The following is a 26,339-nucleotide window of genomic DNA, read 5'->3' on the forward strand; positions in this document are numbered from 1 at the left end:
AGAAATAACAGGTCATATAATCAAGCCTAGTGAGATGTGGCTCTCATGCAATGTGGCCCACAGAGGGCAGATGACATTCTGCATCAGAAAATGTGAAATAATTGAGCTAGGATAAGGCAAGAAACCTAAGAAATGTGTGAAAACCCACACTGGTTTTGAATTCTATCAAGAAAACACTGAGAAAATATCACTAGATCCACAACCTGAAGCCTGTGAGCAATAAGAAAGGACAATTACAGTATACAGTAATAGTGGCTAGAACACGCAGACGTGATAATGTTTCTGTTACATGATTCTTAGAATAATGGGATCCCTCTTTTACTACTTGCAGTAGCTAAGAGACCTTAATGCCCATTTCTGTTGCATTACAGAGATCACATTCAAATCCACACCCACGCTTTGTCGATGGAAAACTAGAGATCAGGGGAAAGAGGAGGCAAGGAGGTAGGAATACAACTGTCTGTTAAAGGAGCTGTGGTAAAAAAGCCCTTCACTAGGAACTCAGGGCCTCAAATCCCTGAATGAATATTTGGAAGGATAGTTAACTCTCGTGTCCCTGGTGAGCTCAACTGCTGAGGTAAAACACTGGAAGAGAGGCAGTCCCTACGGGACACCAAATGGTGTATATGAGTCATTAGCTATCATCATTTTGTTTTCTTAGCACTGCACCTTTTTATTTCTAAGGTGTGCTCACGTGTAGAGGCACGTGCCACCCCATCAGCCGGTGCTGAAGCAGCTTGTTACAGGGAAATATATGCTGGGATCCTTTGTGGAGATAGATGTTCCCTCTTGAGGCCCACTGCTAGAAACTTCCATTCATTTATAATAGCCCCCTTGCTTTCAAGAGGACAATCTTTGTCATGATGATTACATGCAAGACTGTTTCTGCAGAATTGGATGGTCTGGGTTTGTTTTATTTTAATTCCACCTTAAATTCCACCAGATAACAACAACAAAAACCAACAGAAAAGTGGGCTGGTTGCTCTTTTTGAAGGGAAAAACGTAGGGCACATGTTCCAAACCACATTTAGATTTTAAAGATCAGAATGAACACCTTGAATTGATGCCAGGAATGATCTTAGTCTTGAGGCTGAAAGTCCTTAGTTTTGGGAGTGGATAAACCAGTCATGACAAGCCTGAACTGGCTATGGTTTATTATAAAATCAAGTTTGATGATCTACTTAAGGTAATTAGACAGACCAGAACAAAAGGACGTGAAACTAAAAGGCAACATATGTAGGAAGAACTGGAAGAGATATTTTACTTTACACAGGCTGGTGGATAGCAGATGAACTTGTACTTGGGATCTTTTAATATACTGAATTTGGCTTAATAACATAAAGGAACCCTGCAATATTTATCATAAGCAATTTATTAAATCAGCTACTCTTGGAGCTGCTCAGCTGCAGGTTCCCATTCCCTGCTGTCTGCACACAGCCCTGATATCCAGGTGCAGCATCTGAGCTCTCTCCTCTCACAACCCGTGATCCTTCTTTAAGTCCTTAGGGGGTTACAAAAGTATTAAAAGCACAGCAAAGAAAAAAAAAATGGTGCTATGACATTTATTACATTAAAGGACAGCAGCACTGTCTTTGGGTCTAAACACATTAAATATGAGGGAATTAAAAGAAAATAAAATCTGGACACTTCATGCTTTCCTGTCCTCTTGGTTTTGGAGAGTTTATTGTTATTTTTAAGGAATACTTAATTAATTTATGGTACTGGCTATTCTAGCAGATAAGGCTGTAGGACATTCTGCTGTGTCTTTAAAATACTTCTACGAAGCATGCCTAGAGTGCCAAAATTGTTATCAAAAGGCCTCAGAAAACAAGGTTTTGATGATTATTCCTGGAAGGGCTGAGTCACGCAAGTTCAAGTATAGATTACATCCTAAACCAGAGGGTTTCTAATAGAAGGGTTAAATAGATTTGACAGCTAGAGCTCAAAATAGGGAAAAACCTTGGCACTGCATTTGGTTATAATATTCCACATTTATCCCTAGTGAAATGAACCATTAGAAATACAACCGTCTCAGGGAGAACAAAAAGAGTTGAAGAAGCATAGAACTACTTGCCTTCTCCATCCACTGCAGTCTGGTTGTGTGTCTTCGGAAGCACAGCTCCTGCTGCCAGGTCTTTACAAAGAGGTGACAATAAGCACATCTGCACCTTCTCCCACGGTGCTGTCTCCTCTAAATGCTAACAAAGCCCTTTCACTTCCCTTGTCCCAATGCTTCTCTAAAAATCACAGCAGCATAGTCTGAGAGGCAGAGCAGGTAGGAATTGTCTGCCTGTTCCTAATGCGAGCAGTAGAGTTTGCCTCTTTCTCACTGCCTAACTCAGAATATCAGATAAAAATAGCTAAACCACTTTTTCACTTACCACCATATTACTGCTGTGCCAACATACCTATTAAGAAGCTACACAATAGGCACGCAGCTCCATAATCACTGCTGCTTTTCATGCCAATCAGTATTATCCCATTGTTTCCATGTGGTCCCTTACCTGCCTGGTTTATCTAAGTGAAAGAAAACAGACGATGTGCAATTTGGGCTGGGATTGACTCTTAAGGGTTCAGGCAGTGTTTAACTTACTGGAGCTCTCTATCTCTAAGCCTTTCCTGAACACAAATAACAAATAATTACTAAATAATGAAGGCATTGTGGTCAGAAGGAGGAGATTATTTATAAAGGAAAATCAGCTAGGGTCAAGAGAACCACTTTTTAAAGAATAAAAAAGCTGAATAAGAAAAGTGCACATACAAGAAAGGCAGATGAAGTTGTTCTTGTTACACTAACAGACCTATTAAATTTCTGAAGCCACAGTAACAGAATATCTTTAATATTCAGGCAGAACACAATCTAAATGCATGCTTCAGAATATTAGAGCATATTTTATGTATTAAGTTTAATTATCTTTCACCTACTCCAGTGACCAGCTGCTTACCATTACAGAGACATTACTCAGAGCTGGTGATGTCACGCACAGTGTTTGTCACCACTGGCACATGGGAAGGTGCAGTAAATCCACTGTTTATCTGAATGAAGTCAACATTAGTAAAGTATTATGTTATAAGCTCACTCACATGTCCAGGAGTTGGGCCTGCAGAAGCCCAACTTTCTTCTTCAATGTGGACCATCAAAAGACATTTTTCTGCACTGATTGCCTGTGCCGATATTTCTCAGACAGATTCCTGCAGCCAAGTGGATGGGCATCTTTACGCATTTTGTGAGACCCAATTGTCATGCAATAAGCAAAGGGCATTTGAAAGACAGGTGGCAGAAAGGAAAGAAAACCATGCATATGCACTTAATCCCAAGATAAAACATAGAAAGCAAGCTTATCTTGCTTGCTCTCCAGAGTCCAAGCTCTAAGCATCAACCTAGACTATACAGGCAAATGGAGAGCCTGACTAGGGAAGACAGAAGATTTTATAGTCCTTGATTTGGAATGGCTGCCTGGGGATTAATTCCTATTCAAGTCTTCCCCTCCCAAAGAAGTCTTGCATGGTGACTCTCCCAGGCAATGCCATCTGTGCCATCCTGATCACTGCACTCTCCTGAGAGCAAGGATTGAGCTAACAGTCCTCTTGGGACTGCTGTGCCCATCTCCTGCAGACCACCTGCATGCCCTGCTAACAGATTTGGCTTTAGGGCTTCAGGTAACACTGCCTTCACCCTGCACCTAGACGCTATGACTGTGCTCAGCAGGCCACCTTCAAACAGTCTGCTGTTAACAAGCCTTTATTTCCATGCAGATAGCTAATTTGTTATTCATACCTTGTCTTTGTTTAGTTAAAATGATCAATTTGCTCTTTCTGTTGATTTCTATTCAAAATAACTCAATTTTCCCATGAGAGAACTGTACACCACACAGGGGTTACACTGGATTCCCCATGTTGGCCAAGGAACCTGGGGTGCCTGGATGGGGAGCGATGTTTGAAAGAAGAGTGCTGCAAATAAACGGTGCTCCAGCAGAAAAGAACAGTCAGTAGCAAATGGTTCCCAATAGCCTCTTGGCTTACTTCATGCAGTGGGAAGCTCATAATTACTCATGGGATTTCTTGTCTAGAATAAATAAACACATGGAAAATAGTGGGAATGGAGGCTTTCCAAAGTGAAGATAGAAGATGGGAAAAACTTCTGCAGAAATAAAATGTTTCCTTATGTTACTTTACTGTAACTTCAAATAAAAACATGTCAAAAAGATTTTTGTTAGTATAATTACCAACAGTCAAGAATATAAATAAATAAATAAAGCCCAAACATCGTAACAGTATGGCTGGCATCATAAATTCCTTCTGGTATTTTGAGACAGTTAAGTAGACTTATGCCAAATAGTAATCAGTCTATTTTCCTAAACTGTTAACTGTCTTGGACAAGATTACAACAACAGAAAGAGAGACATCATATTCCAGAACAAACCCTCACCCCACATACAGTAGAAGCTTTGAACTTAGTAATTCCCTTTCTCTGCCCCAGCTCAGCTCTGAGTTTTGTTTATTTGGGCCATTCAGCCCCTCATCCCATGTTAAAAAGCACTATTTATCTTTAAGCGATGAGCAGATTTTAATAATTATCTTCATCCTTGGCCTCAATTAAGGTCTAATATAGAGGAGGCACTTGAATGACCTAAGAGGCACACTTAACCCTGTCAAAGGCACTTAAGTATTTCTGCCACATTTCCTTTGGCCATCAGATCTCTCCTTTTTCTGTTGTAACCTGACTTTATTTGTTCCTAGCACTTTAATATCCCCTGGTGTGAAGTCTCCTTGAGTAACACTGACACGATAGAAAGTGTGATTAACTCTGCAGGTGCTTTTCAGGCCAATGAAAAAAACCTACTTGTTACACTAATATATAATACTTCTTTAGAGATGTTCCCAGTGGCTCTACATATTGAGATTCCCACAATACCTATTATCTTTCACTTTTGCTGCTATCCTGTGTCTCAATAACAAAAATACATTGTTTCATCCGGGTACAAGCTTGACTAAGCCTTTTGAGTATGTTTCACAGCTCTTTAATTATTTGGACTGGTCATTCAGATAATTTAAATGGTAAATCTTTTCCTCTTGACTAAAATGTGATGTTTCTATAGTGAAGACTATAAAAATCAAGCAGGAAGGAACAAGAATAAAATTAGGAAAATTATATTATTTTCTTCAGAGCATGCCTTACTACATTTCTCTTGCTCCATAGGCTGGATTGTTATTGAAACACAATGTACAAAACAGGTTGGGAAGCCATCATAGCTGAAAAAATGCCTTCCGAAGATGCCTTGCAACCTCAAGAGCTTTGCAAAACCTATGGAAAACTCTGCAGATGTTGTTAAGACTTTCAATATCTTCTTTTACTGGCAGATATCAAGCCAATGCAACATTCAGAACAAGCCTAACCAAGATGTACGCTACCGTGCCGCTGGGATGATGAACCTTCCAGCAGCTACTCGCGGTCTGCATCTTATAGGGGCAGGGGAACAAGAGTGTGTGGAGCACCTTCCCCAGCTGCCTGTGCACTTCAAAATTCACATCTGGAGTGTGCTAAACTTTAGTCACAGTCACAGATCCTCGAGCATTTTTTCCCGAATAGAAAGGTTACTATCTTCAGGTCATAGTACAAGTGGCTCAGTTTAAAACTTTGTGGATAGACCCTGTAATCAATTGGAGTTCAGTGTTAATTAAAGAAAAGGAAGCTGTGTTTTGTTAGGCATGTCTTGGATGATTCGAGTTATGTGCTCATTGGCACGTTGGTTCAGCGGCTAAGCAATGAAGTGTAGAGAAAGGAAGCTTTAATAGGTAACAGGATAGCACGGGTAAAACAAAATGAGACTGCCAGATGGCAATCAGTGACTCCAAGGCTTCAGTAGTGGAGAGGCCACAGAAGAAGAAGTATACGCATGAGACTTGGCAGAGTCATCTGGCCAGATGACTTAAAGTCTTCAGCACTGCTTAATGTACTGTCTTGCTTTGCAGAACTGCTGAATATAATTAAATATACCTTGATTTCCTTCTTTATTGGATTTTTCTTCATTAACATTACAAAAATAGTACACAACCAGAACAATGAGGGATATGTTTACAATTTAGTCAGCATATTACAATGTGCAGTCAACAATAATTCACTGAACATGCCTCATCTATTTTATGGTGGAGAGACAGTGAAGCTTAAAGGACTTTTCCATAGCCAAGGCAGACTGGTGAAGGAATTATTAAGTCTCAGCCCACTCTTGATTTTTCTCAAATAATCCCTAGGTCTTCTCCTCTGCATAGGAACTGAGGAGCTCTTGAGACACTAGAATGAGCAGAAGAAGGAAAAGTCATCACACTAGTCCTTCCCCTGGTGTGTTCATCACATGGAAAAAAGCTTAAGATTAGTCAGAATGTGAATATAGTGCTTGCCTTTCATTACAGTCTTCACTCTGAAGAAACAGAGACTGAAAATTACATCTTCAAAGACTTGGAGGTCTTGAGCTAATAAAATTCTAGGAGGGATATTTAACCTCCTGTCTTGGGATTTGGCAGTCTGTAGATCAAAATTTCCCAGATTTTTCTGATATCAAAAAGTAAACATGGGGTTGTGGTTTCAGGATTGCAACAACTTATTGTCACAGGTGTTGCTTCCAAAAGAGAAGTTTTGCTGAGCTATGACTTGATTTAGAAATATAACCTCTAGTTTGGGGAACCCTGTTTTATGTATTAATCATTAAGAGGAGAGCCCATCAGAGGGAGAAGCACTTCTGTGCTGATTTGCCTTGAACTTCTCTCCCTGTGAAGTATCTGATACTCAACACTGTCAAAAGCACAATCCTGAATGAGGTGACCTGATTGGAACTGACAGCTCCTATGTTCCGCTAAAATCAGGTCAAAAGACAAGTGTGTGGGGAAAGCAAAGACAAATGGAAAACCAGTAAGGCTGATGTAAGTGTCTAATATTTCACAACCTCCAGTGTCTAAAAAATACACGCCTGAGGCCACAAAAGTCATGTATGTTTCTTCTATGCCTTTTGGTAAGCAAGACGTTAGGCTTCAAAGCTTCCTAGACTCTGATTTCAGGATTTTGTACAAGTGAACAAAGACGAACTTCAGCAAAAACAGGACTGGAGGCCACTGAAAATTTTAATATCTCAAGGCTGAGGCATGTTGGCTGTACTCAAACGGAAAAGCTTGCCTTAATAATTTTCCTGTAAATAAGTAGAAGGGATCAGTTTTCAGGCATACCCTTGACTTCTAGGCAGATCTATAGCTTTCATCTTGGATGTCTGCCCTTGTGGTTTGTTATATTTCTCTTTAAGAGTACAAATATGTGGCACAGGGCATGAGCTTAACTGCGTCTAAAAGAATTACCACTTATGTAGCACTCTTCTTGTTCATTTGTACCGAGGAACTTTTTGACACGCAACATTTTTGACTAACAAATGTTTAGGTCATCTAAGTAATTCTGGAGGAAAGCATCTCAAAATTGCTTCATGTTTTTCAGGGCAGTGGTTCATTAGTGAAATGAGAACCAAACTGAACTAGAGGAGTAAATAATTTTCCTGACTGGATGTCTTCCTTTAGAAAACAGGTGACCTGGTGCCATTTGCTGAAACAAATGAAAGCGTAAGAACACTAAATTCAGCAATGCTAAAATTGCCTTTAAAAAGTACCAATGCAAAAGCAAAATAAAACATTCTCAGGTGGCCCGAGGTTACTTAGTTTTTCTACCAGTCCTAAAATGTAACAAAACAGCAGACTTCAATGTACTTGAAAGATGTGCTTGAATCAGAGTTGCTGAGTGCACTAAGAGGATTCAGATCTCAAAACGGTGGAGTACAAACTAACCTTCTCCTCTCATCTGACCATTTTTCTCAAAGTCGCAAAGCAGAGAAAACAGCAATTTTAAGACCTGGATAATTCAAAAGCAGTTTAGCAGATTTTGTCCAGTCTGTCTGGGCTGAGACCAACCGTGAGAAATTTCAGCCCAAAAAGGCAATTTTTTGGAAAAAAAATTATAGTCTGTTGAAAACAGAGGTTTAGAATGAAAGTGCTTCTTGGCCATAACTATTCCACATCAATCTTTAACACTCTAGTTAATGCATTATTAAACTACAGTTTATTGTATTAATTATGTATACATACTGTATAAATGCATATATTAGTGTACATGTAACACAGTAGGCAAATATTATGGAAAAAGTAGCTTTCCAAATAGCAATAAATATAAGCAAAATACATGTAGAAACAGAAGAGATATTATAGAACTATTAACAAGAATCTATCTTTACAAAAGAATGGCTCTGACGTTTGCCCAGATCAAAAATCCAATTTTACAGCACCAGGAGATAAGGAATTAAATAGAGTGCAGATATCATCTAAACTGGTATTAAAAGGTTAGCAGCGCTTAAAATTGATTAGTTACCAAGACCAGACAGCCTGCATTGCAGGCAGGGAGAAGAGTATTGGCCAAATGTTGCAGAAGCTTTAGTTGCCATTTTAAGAAACTCTCGGGCTATGCAAGAGCTTCACAGATTGCAAAGTGGGGAGCATAACTTTGTTACAAGGCAGGCACCTCAGCATGTTACATGGCAGCAAAGTTAACAACATTTGGGGAAAAAAAAAAAATCATCAAAAACCTTCAAAAAGATCACAATGTCTCCATACCTAAAGGAACAAAACTGACCTGCAATTTAGGAATTAGGAACCAGTCAGTTTGGGGAAGGAAAGGCCATGAATAGATAAGTCATTTGGAAACTGAAAGAGAACTAAGAGATATGTCAGGATACAGATGAGCAGCATACACCAGATTTCAGACTATGGCAGGCTATATAAATCTATCCAGGAAAGATCACAGTCTCCCCAAGATTAATCTAAACTATTATACTTACTGCTTTTCCTAGCTGTCATCAAGGCAGGAAAAAAAAAGAATCCAATAATTTTTTAAAGACAGACAAAAAGTTAACACTGGGACACAGGTGTGCCATTTTCATCTCTGAGAAATGTCACAGATGACAGTAGCAAAAGCAATATATGACTGCTCACAAAGAGGAGTTCATTACTAGGATTAATAGTAAAAAAATGAAAAAAAGTCAGAAAAGGCTAAGGACTAGTTAGATATTGGGTAAACATGGGAATGCAAACTCCCACTGAATGCAGATACGGTAAATATATTATAGCAAATAAGTCTGTAAGTCTTTTAATGGTAAACTGTGGTTTCACTATTATGGATTTGCCATGAAGAAAATGTGTCCAAAACTTATGAATCATAAGGAAATATAATGAAGTGTCAAAGCACCTATTTGCCTTGAAAATACAAGAGTCTCAAACAAAGGAAAGCAAAAGGAAAGAAGTTATTCTGCACCCATAGAGAAATCAGGCGGCACTTCAGTAATTAATATTTATTACTAATGGCACCTTTCATAGATTGAAAATGCTGAACAAATACCAACTGACCTGTACAACACTCCTACAATACGTGATACACATAATTATGGAAATTACAGTAGGGAGCTGGCAATGAAATAAAGTCCTGGAGATCCTCCCTTGTGGGAAGAAGCATTGCACACGAGATGCGGCTGCCATGTAGGGACTGCACAGCACACCTGAGGACACAATTTATACCAAAACTGGAGAGGCAGAGGAAGAAGGGAAGACAAGAAAGTGGGCAAATCTCCATAGGATATGCAACTGAGATGCTTCTAAATGCAAGCAGCAGAAGCTGATTTTGACATGTGGCTATTTTCAGATTTGGAGGTAATTACATTCAAGTTGACCGCAGCATTTGTAGGCAAAAGCCTCACCAGAAAATGAAAAAACAGTTTCCTGGCCAGCATGTACAATTATAAAATGTCCTGAGTTGGAAGGGACTCACGACGATCACCATTCCCACGTGTCCTGTCACTGGATACCAGGGAGAAGAGATCAACACCTCCCACCCCATTTCCTGAGGAGGAGAAGCAGAGAGGGAGGTGCTGATCTTTCTCCTGGGTATCCAGTGGTAGGTCTCGTGGAAATGGTTCAAAGCTGCACCAGGGGAGGTTTAGACTGGACATTCAGAAGCATTTCTTTACCGAAAGGGTGGTCAAATCCTGGAACAGGCTTCCTAGATAGGTGGTTGATGCCCCAAGCCTGGCAGTGTTTGAGGCATTTGGACAATGCCCTTAACAACACGCTTTAACTTTTGGTCAGCCCTGAATTGCTCAGGCAGTTGGACTAGATGATCGATGTAGGTCTCTTCCAACTGAAATATGATATACTATCCTATTCAATTTAAACTATGCAGATCTCTTTCTTAGGCCTCTCTCCCTGTGAGGGAATCAATGGCTCCTCCTCACGTAGTATCATCAGCAAACTTCACGTGGACTCAACTCCTGCACCCAGGTCATTGATAAAAAACATTGAAGAGAACTGGCTCCCCAGAAGCAGATGGTTTTGCTTGTTTCTTTTAACCAGGAGCATGAGGTTAAAGCCAGAGAGAGAGAATCAGTTCACGGCCTCCACCAGCTAAACTCTCTGCTTGAGACCAATTCATTATAAATCAGCTTTCTTGCAGCTTAGTTTGCCCACCTGTAAAACTGGTAATTGAGAGCCAGGGCATCAGCTGTGAACTGGCACAGCTCCACTCGGTTCCCAGTTTCAGAAGGGGACATATTTGGCCAAAATTAAGCATCACGCATCCTGAGTGAGGCAGGCAGGGCGATTTACATCATGACCTGGCTCACCACATCCATGTCTATGAGGACAGGTGCAGATGTGACAGGATGCTGCTCTGATCCAGATGTTGCACAGCACTTCTTAAGCTGAAGTGTCAATGCAGCTTCCAGAGGGCACCTGTCACATGTCTGGCACGTGGCTTGTGTCTATAGGGCACACACCTATATAAAAATAATTTTTCTCTGCCTCACAGGAGCAATGAAGTTTTTTTAATCCCAACTAATTAGGCCTCTTGTGCTGACAATGAAGTCTGATACATCCAGGCTTGTCTGTGAAACACTGCTGGTTTCAAAATATTATTTTTATTATTATTAAAATAACAGATCCCCTACAAAGCTCCCCCCAACTGTGTGTGGGAAGTGAAATAAGAAAATCTAACAAGAACAACCTCTTGACATTCAATTTATGGAGTCAGGCAGAAAGTAAATAAGCATACACCTGATAGGAAAGCTTCACTTCGCTAGTATCAACTCAGTATATGAACTGAATGGGCTTCATGATTTTCTGCCCAATTAACATGACCTCAAAATCTTTCTCTGGTCAAGAGTTCCCAGACCAGGGTATTCCTTGGCAGAACCTCAAGACATCCTGCTTGAACAGAAAAACAGAAACAAGTGTTTCTTTTACGTGACCTGCTTCATAGTCTTGACCCAGCATTAGTTGTTTGATTTCCCTAAAGAGTTTTGGCTTTTCCACAAGGTTAAAATAGAATATGGATTATATACCTCCTACAAGAAGAGACTACACAGTACACAATACTAATCACGGGTAATGTTTTCAGAATATAAAAATATAATATCCTCAACAACCATTCCATATATTTTTAAAACAATCCAAAGAATGCATGGACGGTACAATAGATATCTTTAAAAAAGAAAAATCTTACCTGTCACAAGCTGTTGGCCAGCTAGTCCTACTGGAACCATCCCCAGGTTATTCATAGCTGTAGCCCAAGCTGTCGGATCAGTGACTGACATGTTAAGTTGTGTGGTATCTATAGCTATACTTCCCAAACCATCAGCCGCTGCAAAAAAAGAAACACACTGTAAGTAGAAAAGTCAACATACCACAATTTTTAACCGATACCTTCAGTCAAAACGAGATATCACAATCACTGATTATTTTGGGTTTGTTTTTTTTTCTTAATTGTGATTCACCTTTTAGACCATTAATGATAGTGCTCGATATTCTATAGCAAAACATAAAGACACTGAAAACATTCAAAAGACGTAATACAAAACAAGAGTGGTTCAGGCTGGTTATATGGAAAACTTTTTCACCACGAAGACAGTCAAGCAGTGGAACAGGCTGTGCAGTCGCCATCCTTGGCAGCTTTCAAGACTCAACTTGGTAAAGTCCTGAGCAACTGGTCTGACCCTAAGGCTGGCCTTGGTTTGAGCAGGAGGTTGAATTGGAGACCTCCTGAGGCCCCTCCCAACCTGAATGAGGCATGCTGTAATCCTCTGATATAATTTAATTATATATATATTCTCTGGCAACTTGTCAGAAAGCTGTAAGAACCAAACACCCTCCAATAAAAGACTTGTTTTCCATGTGATTAGCTTTTTTTTGGTAAAAGGTTTTAGAATGCATCAGCCCCTAATTAAAGAGAAGTCAAACCAAATTGACTCACTATGGGAAATACAAAGTTTTATTGTAAAACCAGAAGAGAATTGTCATTAATACAGTCAGAATAAGTTAAGCCCAGGTATGGATTTTCCCGGGCTGGGAAAGGAAGAATGGGTCACACAGCTAAAGGATGGTACCTTTCTGATGTCAAACCCCCAAACACAAGGTGTGGTCACACATTTGAGCTACCCCTCTCCCTGGTCACAGCTGAAATCAGCTCTTTCCACCTGCTTTCTTACAGCCTTTGCAGATCTAAGATACTTACCGGCAGCCATTGCTTTCCAAAGTTCCTTTTGTTCCTGTTCGACTTCTTCAGCTAGGAATAATTAACTACTGTATTAGCAGCATCTTGAGATGGGCTGTCACTGAACGCAGGGCCCACACGCAGCTCATTAGGCTCTGGAAGAGAAAAGACAAAATCAGCTATCAAGTGCCGCAGTCAGAGCACAGTTGCAAAACAACAGACCACTTTGGGAATCCTCTCGAAGCTCCTGCCTGTTCCCGCTGGATCGCCAGCCCCAGCCTCCTCGCACGTGTTTAGCAGCCACTACAGAGGCATTCCAGCCAACGCTCATCCTCACCCGCTGAACAAACACTACCACATATGAACCTGTCAGACCGCTGAAAAGCCCTTCACAAATTAGGTCTTATCAGTAGCTACACAGCCTCCTCAGCATGAAGGCATCAGCTGAAAGAACATATTAAAGGATGAATACGATTTTTTTTTTAACTGTTAACAATTAACTGATGTTGAAAGTTTCAAGGAAATAGCCTCCCGTTCTGAGATAAAAAGGGACAAAAAAATACTCTGCAATGACTTACAGAATGCAGCCCGCAGAGACGTGGAAAAGTAAGAAAACCTAACAAAGCGGAGGATGACGCCTGCTCCTTAACTAATGCTGTGCCTTTGGCTCACCAAGGTTAGTTAGCTCGAAACATCTGCTTCTGGCTAAACCACATTGCTTTCATCAGGTATCTGTCAGACCATGAATTTTGCATAAGGGTAACTTCTTGCTGTTGTTATTGCTGTTGTTATTGCTGTTTGTGAAGCTCACCACGTTAGCACATCGCTGATCAGAAGGGAGGCTGAATGAGCGAATGGGTAAGAGGTGCAACCAAAGGCTGTGAGCTCTCATTACTCACAGCAGAGGGAAAAAAATGCTGGGATGAAGATGATCACAGATATATGCCCATGTTGATCTTTTTCCATTAGTTACATGTGACTATAGGCAAAGGTGGGCTGCGGTATTTTTTTTGGCAGGCTAGCACCCTAAGGGGTCTTTGGTACTGGTGGCCAACAACTGACCAAGTACTTCCAAGTGTTCAGGAGAGTCATTAATGATGTCAGGTGCGTGTTAGTGACTTGTTCAGCCCTAAGATATTTGTGCTGTCTTTTTAAAAATAAGTACTTGAAAGACCTTAATTGAGAGGTTTCCAACATGCAAACCCTAAGAATTAATCTTTAGAAAAGACAAAATTAGCTTAGTACCTCCCACACTTTTCTTTTTTTCATGTGATGTGCATAAAGTGCAAGCTAGGAACTTTTATATCATAATTCCCTGAAGGTGTACAGATCCCTTCATAGGAGCATGACTACATCAATAGTTGCAAAATTGAAGAAAGAGCCAGGATCAGACAATGCTGTACATTTTGTACATGTTGTATTTTTCATATAATGAGTATACTAGGCTAAAAAGCATTTCGTTCAAATCTACAGAGGGTCTATTTAAAAGTCAATATTTATCAGCTCTTAATATTTGAATTTGCAATTCCAATTCTTATTTGATCTCCAGTATTCATTATACATAACATAAAATAATTTTATGATAAATTTAGCTTTTAAATAACATCTATAAACACCAAACAAACATTGAACGAAATCTTCTGCAGGGAATGTAGCTAGCATAAGGCAAACCACCCAAGATTTGTCAACTTTTTAAAAACTGGGTGTCTTCTGTTCAGCTCCTTAAACTTGTACTTAGCTCTTTCCACTCAGGTGATAACTTCGGACGACAAACATCTATTTCAAGGTTAGAGCTGGCTGAAATGCTTCTTGTCAATAAGCTATTTCTCACATAGTACAGCCCCCCTCGCCCTTTATGAATCACTCCCAAATCAATCCTGATTTACAAATATATGCTGAATAGCCCAGATGAGACTGCTTCACTTTTTTCCCTGACCGGGAGCCTTGTTGCCTTGATGTAGGAAGGCATGCCTGAAAACCAGTAGCGATGAAAAATGCCTCTTATACCTCGCTGTGTGCTAGATGCTTGTCCCCATAATGCACAACCCTGACTAATGGGGAGGAAGGAGGTGTTGCCCCATGGTTTTGGAAGATGACCTGCAAAGGTACGGATTACTGGGACAAGGGGCAGAAAAACAGGTGTTGGACTCCCTCTGCCACCTCCTCTCCCACCGTTTTACTCCTTGTGAAGTGTGCTCTGGGTGACACAACTAGGTCTGCTGCTGAACTCTACACTCTCTTCCCCCAAACCCACATTGCAGCTGTACCAGCACTGCCAGAAATGGGAACTGGTCCATACAGAATCAGACACTGGGGTAGACAAATGCACCTCAGCCAGCTGGGAATTAATAGGCAATTTTTTTAGTGTTTGCCTTCTATCAGGTTGTCCATGTATTTCAAATTTTGGTGTATTTTCTTGAGTTAGCCACAAGTATTCGTCAAAGTCCTTGCAGAGGAGGAAAACCTTATAACAACACTGTGAATATGAAATAAAGCAGAATCAGTGGGTTAGTTGGTGAAACTCCTGTTGACTAGGCCACCAGCTCTGCTCAGTGTGCCACTAAAGCCTTTACTTGAAACATAATCTCATAGCCCAGGCTGGCTCTGGGCAGTTTTGCTTCGTCTCTGTCCATCAGGTCTACTGTTTTATCATCAGGACCTGGATACAGTGCAGGCTGAACCAGAGGAAAAACCACAAAAGAGCACGTGAGGAGCCTTAAGTGGAACTAGTCCTATCTAACCAAGAACTGCTGCAGGCTATTTTGTCAGTGGAAGAGAGCTGAATAACAAGCATAAATGCACCTACGGACACTGAATAATTGGCAGCAAGCTGTAGGCAGAACTAATGCTACATCCTGAAGGACACAGCCTGTAGAAACTAGCTCTCTTAAAAAGAAAAATACTAATTACGAACATCCCTTGTACCGACAGCTCGCTGGTTATATTAACACAGAGCAACATAATATGGCTAAAATAATCTTACAGGCATTTTACACCTGATTTAGACTTAACCATTAGCTTTCATTTAAAAACTTTCAAAAATTCAGATGAAAGAAGGTTTTGTTAATGCTTAAATTAAAATCAGCTTTAGGCAAATTTCAACATTTCTTTGTATAGCTCAGACGCTGTACTATTATACCCTTCATGACACTGGAAACAAAACAAGTTAGAGAAACAAATAAATCTACTCACTAGTCATACAAACACCAAAATGCTGTGGATGATGAGAAATATACCTACTAGCAAAGATCCCTGCTTTCTGAAAAATAAAAGGAATCACTGTGATACTGGTTAAACAGGCAAGGAAGTGTAAGCTTATGCAGGGATCCTGTGTATCCTGAGCAGACATTAATCAACATCGTTTCACTGACATCACACCTTTAGAAAGCGTTCCTGGTTTATAACTCATCAGCATCTCTCAGCGTTGATGACCTGAAGATATATGTAAAAGAAATCTGTGTTTATAAACACTTGAGCATGAGAGTAGCTTCACTCCAGGGGAGTGACTTCAGAAGCAAAAGAAGCCGTAATCCCGATTTACAAGAGAAAATGTGTAAAGTCTTCTTGGTGCTGCTGTTCCTTGAGGTTTGGGAGGGGTAGGGATATTAATACAAACTTCCTTATTTGAGAGCTTCTGATTAACAAGATTTTAACACCAAACATTTTGTAAAGCGTCTCCACAGGACACTTTTTGTGATCTCTCTTTTTGCAGACACGCAACGCAAGTACCAGTCCTTGTATGGGGGGTTGTGGGAGACATTTAGACTTTCCTCAGACAGGTTGTCAGGAAGATAAAGCACCCTCAAGCCCATACCAATGAGCACTTCTCAGTCATGACAGTCATAGCAGATTGTACTTAGTACGCGTCTTTTATACCAAGCAATTAAATGCAGTTACCCAAATGAATACGGAAGTCGGTTATATATTGTGCATCAATTATCACAGGCAATGAATGCCATGAGACAAAGAAATTAACACAACGTAAAACTAATTCAATAACACAGCAGATTGCTAAGTTAAAATCCTACCCTTTAGATATCCACAACACCACAGTCAATGAATTACGACACGAAGCAAAGATGAATAAATGCACCATGGTAACGAGGTTCTGGGGAGTGCCCGGGACAGCGGCCAGCCCCGGGATGCAAGGAGGAGGTTCTCTGCCCAGTTCTGACACTGACCTGCTGGGTGATCTTCAGTCATTTCACCTCTTTGTCTAATTTTAGTGACCACTAAATCCTTCAAGGAAAAGGCTGATGCCATGACCCTTTTGAAACCTGGGACAAAGAGTCACAAAGACATTAAATGTTATTGGTGCCAGTTCTTGAGACAACACAGATGGGCAGGAGCGATGTGATATCTAGTAAACTCTTACATGTAGGCGGGTTTTGCAGTTCTTACAAGAACAGCATGTGCAAAGTGTTTGTTACTGTTCACTGTGATTCATAGGACAGCGGTCATTAGGTTGGTCACAGTCTACCTGACCTGCCAAATACAGGTCATTTACCAGACTAGCTCCAGCTGTCTTCTAAAATACATCAAGTTTTTTTGTACTGGTGCATCTTCCCAGTGTTTTTATTTCTCCAACTGAAGACGGGAGTCTCAGTAGAGAAGGAAGAAAAACAAAGAAAAGATAGACAAGGATCTGCTGTCAGTCACTATCCATTTCTTCGTGACCATCTTAAGATGAAGAAGAAAGTTGGGAGTAGCAACAATGAACATGATACTTTTGTGCTGTAGCCAGCCTACCTGGACTGCATGAAAAAAAGAGAACATCTACAGTGTGGCTCTGAAGATGGCTTTTATTAATAATATTGCATGTGCAGCATTTCAAGAAGAGGCATTGGCTCATATTTTTGCATGGTTAGTGGTATGGTAACACCTAGAAAATCTCACTTAAATTCTGAAATTCAAAAGGAATTGAAGGAAAGCACACATTTCTTGGAACAATTTGGGAAAAAAAAACCCAAACAAAAAACCAACCAACAAACCAACTAAATCAATTAAAAAAAAATATGAGGTAACAGAGCATTTTCAAAAAAGTGTCTGTTTTTCTGGGATAGGACCCTAACTCGGGCATCTAATGTACGCTTCATTCCCGCACAGCTCTGTTAAAGAGAAGCCAGTTGGTTTCAAGGGTCTCCAGAAAGTCACCCTGTCTACCTGGTTTGCTCTGTTACTTCTCCCTCTTACAGGTGGCCATTGAAACCAAAGGTTGATTCTGCAGGAACTGGCACTTTCCTTAAGAAAACTGCTTCATTAGGTACAAGCCAGAGAAGATAAGCAGGGTCCAACCCTTCGAGTTTAAATGAGAGCTCTGGTTATGTGTTCGTTTATATAATTCTTCTGATTTTTTTGTCTTCTGAATGAATCATAACACCTTTTCTCTTTCTAGATTATGCCATTAAAAAACTAGATCATTATCTTATAAACTCATAAAACATATGCTGCAGCATTAAGAGATTTTACTTCTTACTATGTACATTGAATATGTAGGTTTTTACACAGTTACAAAGGATCCTTTCCACCAATTTTCACTGAAAAACATTTAAGGACTAAATCACAGCCATACTGATAGGACTAAGAAAACATAGAGAAAAATCACAATGTATTTACAGTTTCCTTCTAAATTTAACAAAGTCAATTTGTACAAAACACATTTTCTGGAAGAACTGCTCATTTGAGATGCTGTTTTACTTAAATCCTCTCTGTCCTAGCACTTCTTGAAGATAACACGTGGTACACACAAAGGCCACATTTCCCTCAGAAATCAGAACACCGGAAGATTTCAACAGTGAAAAGAAAAATAAAACAAAGGCCTTCAAGATAAACAGGTATTCTTTTGTGATGCTCCTTGGAAGGTCACCCAGTAATATTTCATGCTAAATCCTAAACTTCACTGGCATCTCAGAGCAAATCCTTAACAGGTCACAAATGTCCTTTTTCTTTTTGTGTATATTTTAGCAGCTACAGTCTGAATATGCTGAAATCAATAAACAACAGAATCTGGAGGCACATTAAGCAAAGCATTATAGAAGTCCAGCTTAGTGATTGAAAAAGCATATGCAGTCCCAAAATCATCTGGAAGTGGAAAAAAAAAAAAAAAAGGCAACTTTGCAGGCTAGCAATGCAGCACAGCCTTAATAAAACCAGGTCTGATTATTCCTTGAACAGAAAACGCTGTTGTCAATTGATGATTGTGTCTCATTTTTTCACTCTGCCAAGACAGCTTGCAACTGTGAATCACTTGCTTCCCATTTAAGAGGGCAGTGTCTTTAACTAACTAATTTAGACCAATCCTTGTTTAAATTTCTGCATTTTAAGAATTTCTATTTAACAGCAAAAAAAAAAAATCTAAAATCTTATAATTACTTCCACCAGCATTTTAATAGTAGGTATCACAGTTTTCTACTAAAGGCCACTGGCTGCTTTAGAAACATGACATCCCACACCACTGTGTTTCAGACAATAAAGAAAGCACTCCAAGCAGGTCTTGAGCAAATGCCCTTCAGCAACTTCACTGGAAGGCTGAATATTGAAATGGGAGGTGTTGGAATAACCCCTTGATGCCATAAAGTACCTAGGCCAGTCAATATAAGTGGGCTATATATGCTATTTCTCATCTCTCTAGGCTTGAGGGAACACCTGTATAAATGCACCACACATAGCAAATATCTTCTCACGCTCTACTGTACAATGTCCTTCCCTCATGTTTAATAGAGCTACTTCAAGCAGCTGCAATACAAAGAGTTGCCTGATTGGTTTTGTTTGTGAAAAACAGACAAAGAAAAATTTTAAAAAAAGAAAAAAATATAAAGAAAAAAAAAAAAATGAGCTGGGACACATTTCCAGAAAGACCATTTTAGCTTCCTGGCTAACCTAAAGTGAAATCACTCCCGTGCCACCTCCTGAAAAAAACGAGCAGCTTGATGGGCAAGCCCTGTTTGTGGCAGAGCACTGGGAACACTATCATACAGTCCATCAGAGGGAGGGGGGGGCTTGTTATTTAATTTCCAAATGAACACAGTTTGCTCTCTTCTAGCCCCAAAAGACCAGGAAACAGTTCAGTTTCACATGGCAACATTATGTATGGAAAATTTATTTTAAGTAACTTTTTAGAAGTTTCTAAAATGCACTCATTATCATTTTTCTTCTCTTTCGAAGCCTGTATAATTGAAATCCTGGAGTTAAAGCAGCCTGTCTTTTCAGGCAGAGATTCATGGGGAAAAAATATCCTTGTCAATCAAACTATTTTCATATTTTTAAAATACGCTTTTATCATTGGACCAAATTGTGACGAGAGGTGACATCTAAGTGTCCTTGGTTAAGTGCCTGGGTGATCTGCAGAGCAGTTTTTTGCAGGGGACTGAAGCGATCTAAAGTCATATTGATCAAATTTTTATGCAAGACCATCAAGTATTTGCTCAGTGACAGCTGCAAAGTGAAACTCTGGAAAAGAGGTTCAGGCTTGTTTTGTTTGTTTCAATTCATGGTTTCTGGTGATAAATTCTGCTTAAGAGAAAAACTCACTATCTCTTCTATCAACTTACATCTGTCCTCACTCTGAATGCTGCCATCCCCTCTCCGCACATCACACTTAGGATCTTTTTTCCAGATACGAGCTCTAAATTGATAGCGTGTTCACTGGTCTCATTTATCTTGTATTCCTTTCATTCCTCTCAGTATATCTCCTGTTCTTCTCCATTTACCTCACAATGCTCTTTCTCGCTTTTCTTTGTATTTTTTTTGTTTCCATCCATTGACTCTACACTTTCTCTAGCAACAGAGGCACATTCCTTGCCACAGTCTGCCACAGGCCATTCGCTCATCCAAATACCTCTTCATAGCCAAGGCAGTATCATCTGTTATATTGTGTTGTTTTGTCAGAGGAGGGATTCATCTCGCCTAACTTCAGCTAACCCGGGCGTATAAGCCTGAGCTTTTCTTCTGCGCTTGTCACCAATTGGGAGAACCAGATACCTGTTTCAGACACCTGCCTCCCTAGGCAGTGAAACACACCTTGGAGGTACAGAGCTCACTTCTCTGGCTAGAAGTCTACATTCTGGATATGGGCATCAGCTTTGTCAGACACCCATGGGACAAGATGAGCTGGGCTGAGCAAATAGTGCCTTGGGAGTCCAACCACTGCTCAGCTACCTGCGTGCCATCTGAATCCCAACAAGATGCTCAGTCCCGAGGGACCTGGCTCCCATTCCTGTCTGCCTGATAACTCCAGCACAGCAAACTTCAGGAGAACAGAAATCATGAGTCAGTCTGTAATAACTCATGATAATGTCCCCAAATATAGATGAATATATGGATATTTATAGAGAGAGATGGTTTGCTTTCCGATTTATTTTCCTGCCCATCTCCAGTGAATATGCCAACATATGACTACTAGTGTTTGACAACGGGAGCTGCCCACTCAAACACATTTCCTACAACTGTGATGCCCTACCTCTGCCTGTTCTCTGGAGAGAGAATTCATCCTGGACCTTTTCTTCCTACTTCTAAATGAATCCTATCTCCTCGGCCCCATTTCTTTACCAAACACTGAACTCCCTTGCTCCTTGGAGCTCCTATTTTAAAGATCAGTGTGGACCACACAGACCTTTCAGCTACCACAGTCGTGTATTTCTGCCCATCAGCTTTGCCCAGGCTGCTACTGGCTTTCTTCATCCTTCATGCCATGCTTGGGGGCAGCACTTTATTTTGATTAGGAGATGAGGACAGCTACAGGGATTTTCCCTCTGTCCCTTCCCTTTTCCCAAATTGTTTGTTATGGGTAAATGAGGGGGACAAAGATTTCCCACCTCCCACAGGATGGAGCAGAGCTTCCAGGATCTTTGTGCTCCCTCATATCCATTGGCTTTCAGCAGAGGTTGAATTAAGCTGCTAAGCAGAGACAGGAATTTTGTCTATTTTCTGAGCAGTTGTGTATGAGATTACTAACAAGTAACTATGGGCTGCAAACTTAGGAATACCACATACTGTGTGAGTGTGATCTTCTTTACAGGACACTTGGACACCTTCTTTCTCTTCCACTGAGGGAGAAGCAATCCCATATTTAACATAGGTTAGATCAGGTGAATAGCAGTTACTGTGCATCTGGCAACAAAAATTATCCAAGGCTTCTCCCTCATAACTTGCTGTCAGGGGATCAGGGCTGAGGAGGCTTGGGCTGTAGATCATGGTGAATATAATGATGCTAAAAGTCCTCCCTCCCCCAGGTGGTTCTGCTGTACCTTTACCCAGTCAACAACCCTTTCCCCGAAACTCTTTCTGTATGTGCATTTGCTTTCTCCAATTTCAATTATAACTCTTCGGGGCAGGAAATCATGTGGATTTTCCCTCAGGCAGGGCTAAAACTTACTAGACACCTGGTGCTCCTTGTGCTGTAATTGGAATGATGGAGCTCCTTTAGCCAGGAGCCCCCTAGGCAGGGATGTCAGCAAGCCAGTGATGCTCCGAGATCCAGGGACCAGGCCATTCTCCTGCCAGGCTTCTGCACAGCACTTCGTGCAGCCAGGCTTTTGTCTCTTTTGAGACTTTTAAGATGTTACTGTGATGTGAAATTGGGAACGCTGATGATGATAGCATCCCCCTCCTTCCTCATGCAGGCCCTCCACCCCTTTCACATAGTTAATAATCCTTTGGCCCACTCTTTTCTGAAGAGTTGTAGGTTTGTTTGCCTTGTTGTATTTGAATTATAAGCTCTTCAGGGCAGAGAATTTGCCTTTATCTATGTTGGTAAAGTACAATGTAAATTTACTGCACTATATAAATACTTTCTAATAACAAGAATAATAACAAGAATAATGTATTTACTTTACTGTAATACAGTATTTCCAAGCTTCGAGATACAATCAGAAACAAACCGAAGTCAACAACAAGACCAAAAGATTTGCAGAACCTTTAACTGTGAAGCGGAAGCCATGAAGTTGCTGTGTGAAACTTTTGTAAATTAGTTACTTATATTCATAAACAGCAGTTGTTACTGCAGTAAAAATCCTTGCAAATTGGCCCTGTGGAAAATACAAGGCAGAAAGTAACCAGTGTAAACCAGTAGAACACTGATTCACATATGTATTATGAAGGTCACAAATAGCCTTCTAGTTACTTTTTAAACAAATGCAATGTTAATACTTTCACTGCAACATTATGAATAAAGCATTTGGCCTGTAGCTACAAATATGGTAAGTGATGGCTTTTGAATAGTTTGTTTATATTGTCACCCAGCAAACATCTGTACCATCGTCTCCTGGGACTAAATCTTGACTTCATCCATTGAAGGTGCAGAGGACACAGCCTGTGTAAAGGGCACTGGAGTGCAGCATTTTCCCTCAGCTTCCCCCAACGTAGCTTGACGGCCCCGGCTTGATACCCTCCCTGCAGCAGCACAGAGCTCTTCTGGCACACAGGAGGGAGAAGGGGGTGCCAGGGTCAGCGTCCATGCCTCTTTGGCACCATCTCTGCTCATGTTGTTAAGGGCTTGTTTGTTCGAGTTCCAAGGCACCTAATTAATCAAAATAGTTGTGATGATGCAAGGGATTAAACTGACAGGAGTATGAACTGCCCTTGTTTATCCAGGTGATACTACAGGAGGAGCAATGCAGATACATGTAGAAAAAACAAAGCCTTGAATTTACAGACTGAATAGAAAACACTTTGTGAGACTGGTGGGTTTTTGTCTATAATATATGGTTTAATTTAGGAGCATTCAGGTGACACTAGTGGCCTGTGATATATAAGTGGTCAGGTTAAAAGACCTCTCTGTACCTTCTTGCCTGAAGCTCAGAGCAACAGCAAGTGGAGCAGTTTGAATGGGTCCCATTTATTTTTCTTCTAATTGCCTGCTGATATTTCTTTCAGGAGGAAAGACTAATAGACCCCTTCTATCTCCAAATGTCTCCCAAACTATCCAAAATTGCAGTTCGGGCAAAACAAATCAGGGGTCTTCAGTTCTCTAGAAATGGAAAAGCAACTGGACGGGGATCCAGGAGATTCCTGCTCCTCATATAGCTCTGCAATACAGCTTGAGTAAGTAATTTAAACTGTCTATGCCTTGATCCCCCTCCCATGAAATGGTGTGATAATACTTTCTTTATTAGTTTTGCCTAGCTGTGCTGTTCTCTGCTTATGGGGTATGTCCAGCATCACAGGACCGTGACCTGGGCCTGCAGATAACACAGGATTGCACAAGGTCAAGAAATATTTTTTTTTCCTAGTAAAAATCAAAATCAAAGCAGAGTAGAATATACCAAAAAAAAGAGACAATAGTCACAGTTTCTTATGGAATCGTTGTCTATCTGTATGTGGAGAAAATAGCAAGTTTCCTTTAAAAGGACTCGCAATGAAAATCACACTCTGTCAGGTGTAAATTACAGCCTGTATCTCATCTGTTCTATCTACAGCTCCTTTCTTAGTCATGCATAGCAGCAGTGTACAAAAATATTTCCTGCGTGTGATCAAGCAAGTACGGGCACACAAGATGCAATAAAATATGGGACTTAAAAAAAATTGTTTACTAGTATCTTAAAAGAAAACGAAAAGTTTGTAATCATGTTGTTTCTCAATCTGATAACTGATACACTTGGGAACACAATTGTGCTTCAGAATACAATTTAAATAAACCTATGTAATATTTTCTTTAGGAAGTTACAGGGAACTGAAGTAGCTAAAAATAAATGACAAAAAAAAAAAAAATCCCAGGAACACAATTATATTGTGCAGTCACAGATACAGTAGATCCCTTAAATTAAGTCCTGAACATAATAGAGCTGTTCAGTGGAACTGCATGGGAGATATGCTTTTCATCTTTTTTTTTCCCAGTGTTTTACACAAGACCTTCTGATTGCATATGCTTTATGACATCTAATAGATTACTTCAGGCAAATAACTATACACCATACTAAACACTGCAGAAACCCAGTTTCATCTCTGCTCATCTTTGAAAGCGTGAACTCCTCCCCAAGTCCCCTGGGTTGGTGACACTGCAAAGTGCATCACTGGCACACAGTGAAGCATCACCAAGTTCAGGAGGAGTCACCAGATGGAGTTGCAGCACATAGTTACATTAGTCCATATTTCAGGGTACAAACAAGATTTCAGCACGAGTAGAAATTCAATACTGTCAATCTTCTTTAGGACAACTGTGGCTAGGGGCAAGGCAGCAGCATATTCTTTTTAATCACATGCCCAGAAATGACTGAGCTAGGAAATTCTCTTTTAAGCTGACAATTTCCTTTCATTCAGGAATAGTTTAAAAAGTCTTAATTGTTAAGCTACTTATACAAAGACTATATCTAAGCTGTACTACTGATTAGCTCTCCAAATGTTTATCAGTTGGTGACGCCTTGATGTCTGCCACAGCTCAGAGGAAAAGCAATAATTTTCTAGATGATAATCAAACCCCTTTGTTGGGCACTGAAGTTAAAAGTTTGCTTGTTCAAATAATGCATGAATAAAACAGCTTCATATTGTTTCGTAGTAAATGAAAAGAGATGCCATACCTGCTACGAATGCCAACAGATCCTCTGAAGAATCCACAGACAAGGTAATAGATTTTCGTGTCATTTCCAGGACACTTTTTGCACTTTCCAGCATAAGGCAATCAAGCTTTGACCCTTGGCTTCCTAGTGATCAACACCTGGGCTAGTAAATACAGCTAAATTGGGGTCCATGTGTGTTTCTAAGGGGGCTTTAACAGTGGAAAGACTCATGTTCCCTCTCATCTCTGAGGGAGTGAGATTCACGTATGCATATCCATCACTGAGAATGGCCTGGCCTCTGTTATTATTAATTGAAGCGTATTAAGAGACTTGGCAGAAAAAAAAATTCCAAATTTGAAATATCAAGAGACAGATCCATCTAGTTTCACATCCTGTTGTTATAATATACCTTAATTACAGTTAATTAGGAGATATTGTTCCTAGTGGAAGAGCATCTGACACAGCTTTCGTGGGTGATTAAACAGAGAACAGAATTGGATATATTCGTTGAATGAGGGATCTGTTTATTATGAATGTACAGCTCTATCTACTGTATCGTTCCTGTTACATAGCAAAACAAAAGAAAGTTAGAGGCCAAAAATATTTCATTTGTCTTATGATGCTTTAATATTCCCTGCTGTCGTCTTAAATTTTCTACTGCTGGCCCCTTGGGACTTCAGTGCATGATTCAGCTCCCACTGAAGTTAATCAGGGGCTTCTCAGTTGGCTTCAGCTGAGCCACATCGGATCCTAAATGAACAGCAGATAGAGGAAGGGGCTGCGTGAAAACGAATGCTACAGGGATTGACCTCTGTGGAAAAACAATGCAGCTGGATACAATGTCAATGAGAGCTCCGAAGCCATTTGTGAAAGAGTAATCTTTGTTCTATTGGAGGAGTGCTATTAGCTGGAATCATTTCCTCATACAGTATAAAATGTAAAAAGTGGAAACCCAGACTGAAGCCATGAGCTCAGCTTCTGCTGGGGTCAATACGGTTTGCACACACTCATTGATCTGTGGCTGTATGTGACCCTGATATATGGTTTGCTGGGCTGCCTGAGATCATTGCTCATGCTTAGAATAGAAATGGCAGGATTTGTTTTATCACAGGAAAGTAAGCAGTGCATGTCCTCTGCCTGAGAACTAACCAAATTACATTTGGGAAATAATCTTTTTTCTCAGGTTAAAAAAAAAAAAAAAAAAAAAAAAAAAGGAAAAAAAACCCCAAACAAAACAAAAGTAGAATTATTGGCTAGATTACTTGTACTAGAAAAAGTCTTGTTTT

At 40.2% G+C, this 26,339-nt stretch overlaps 1 protein-coding gene across 2 annotated transcripts in view; it reads right to left on the bottom strand.

Moving 5' to 3' along the window:
- Window positions 1-26,339, bottom strand: part of ENOX1 (ecto-NOX disulfide-thiol exchanger 1) — a 365,314-nt gene that overhangs the window by 126,058 nt on the left and 212,917 nt on the right. For both annotated transcript variants that reach the window (XM_065637556.1, XM_065637549.1), the window contains exons 4-5: window positions 12,584-12,717; window positions 11,576-11,713 (exon numbers count right to left, since the gene is read on the bottom strand). In XM_065637556.1, the coding sequence (XP_065493628.1) occupies window positions 11,576-11,713; window positions 12,584-12,593 (148 nt within the window). In that variant the 5' untranslated portion in view covers window positions 12,594-12,717. The remainder of the gene's footprint in view (window positions 1-11,575; window positions 11,714-12,583; window positions 12,718-26,339) is intronic.

Source organism: Caloenas nicobarica, chromosome 1, assembly GCF_036013445.1.
Source record: "Caloenas nicobarica isolate bCalNic1 chromosome 1, bCalNic1.hap1, whole genome shotgun sequence".
Taxonomy (NCBI): Eukaryota; Metazoa; Chordata; class Aves; order Columbiformes; family Columbidae; genus Caloenas; species Caloenas nicobarica.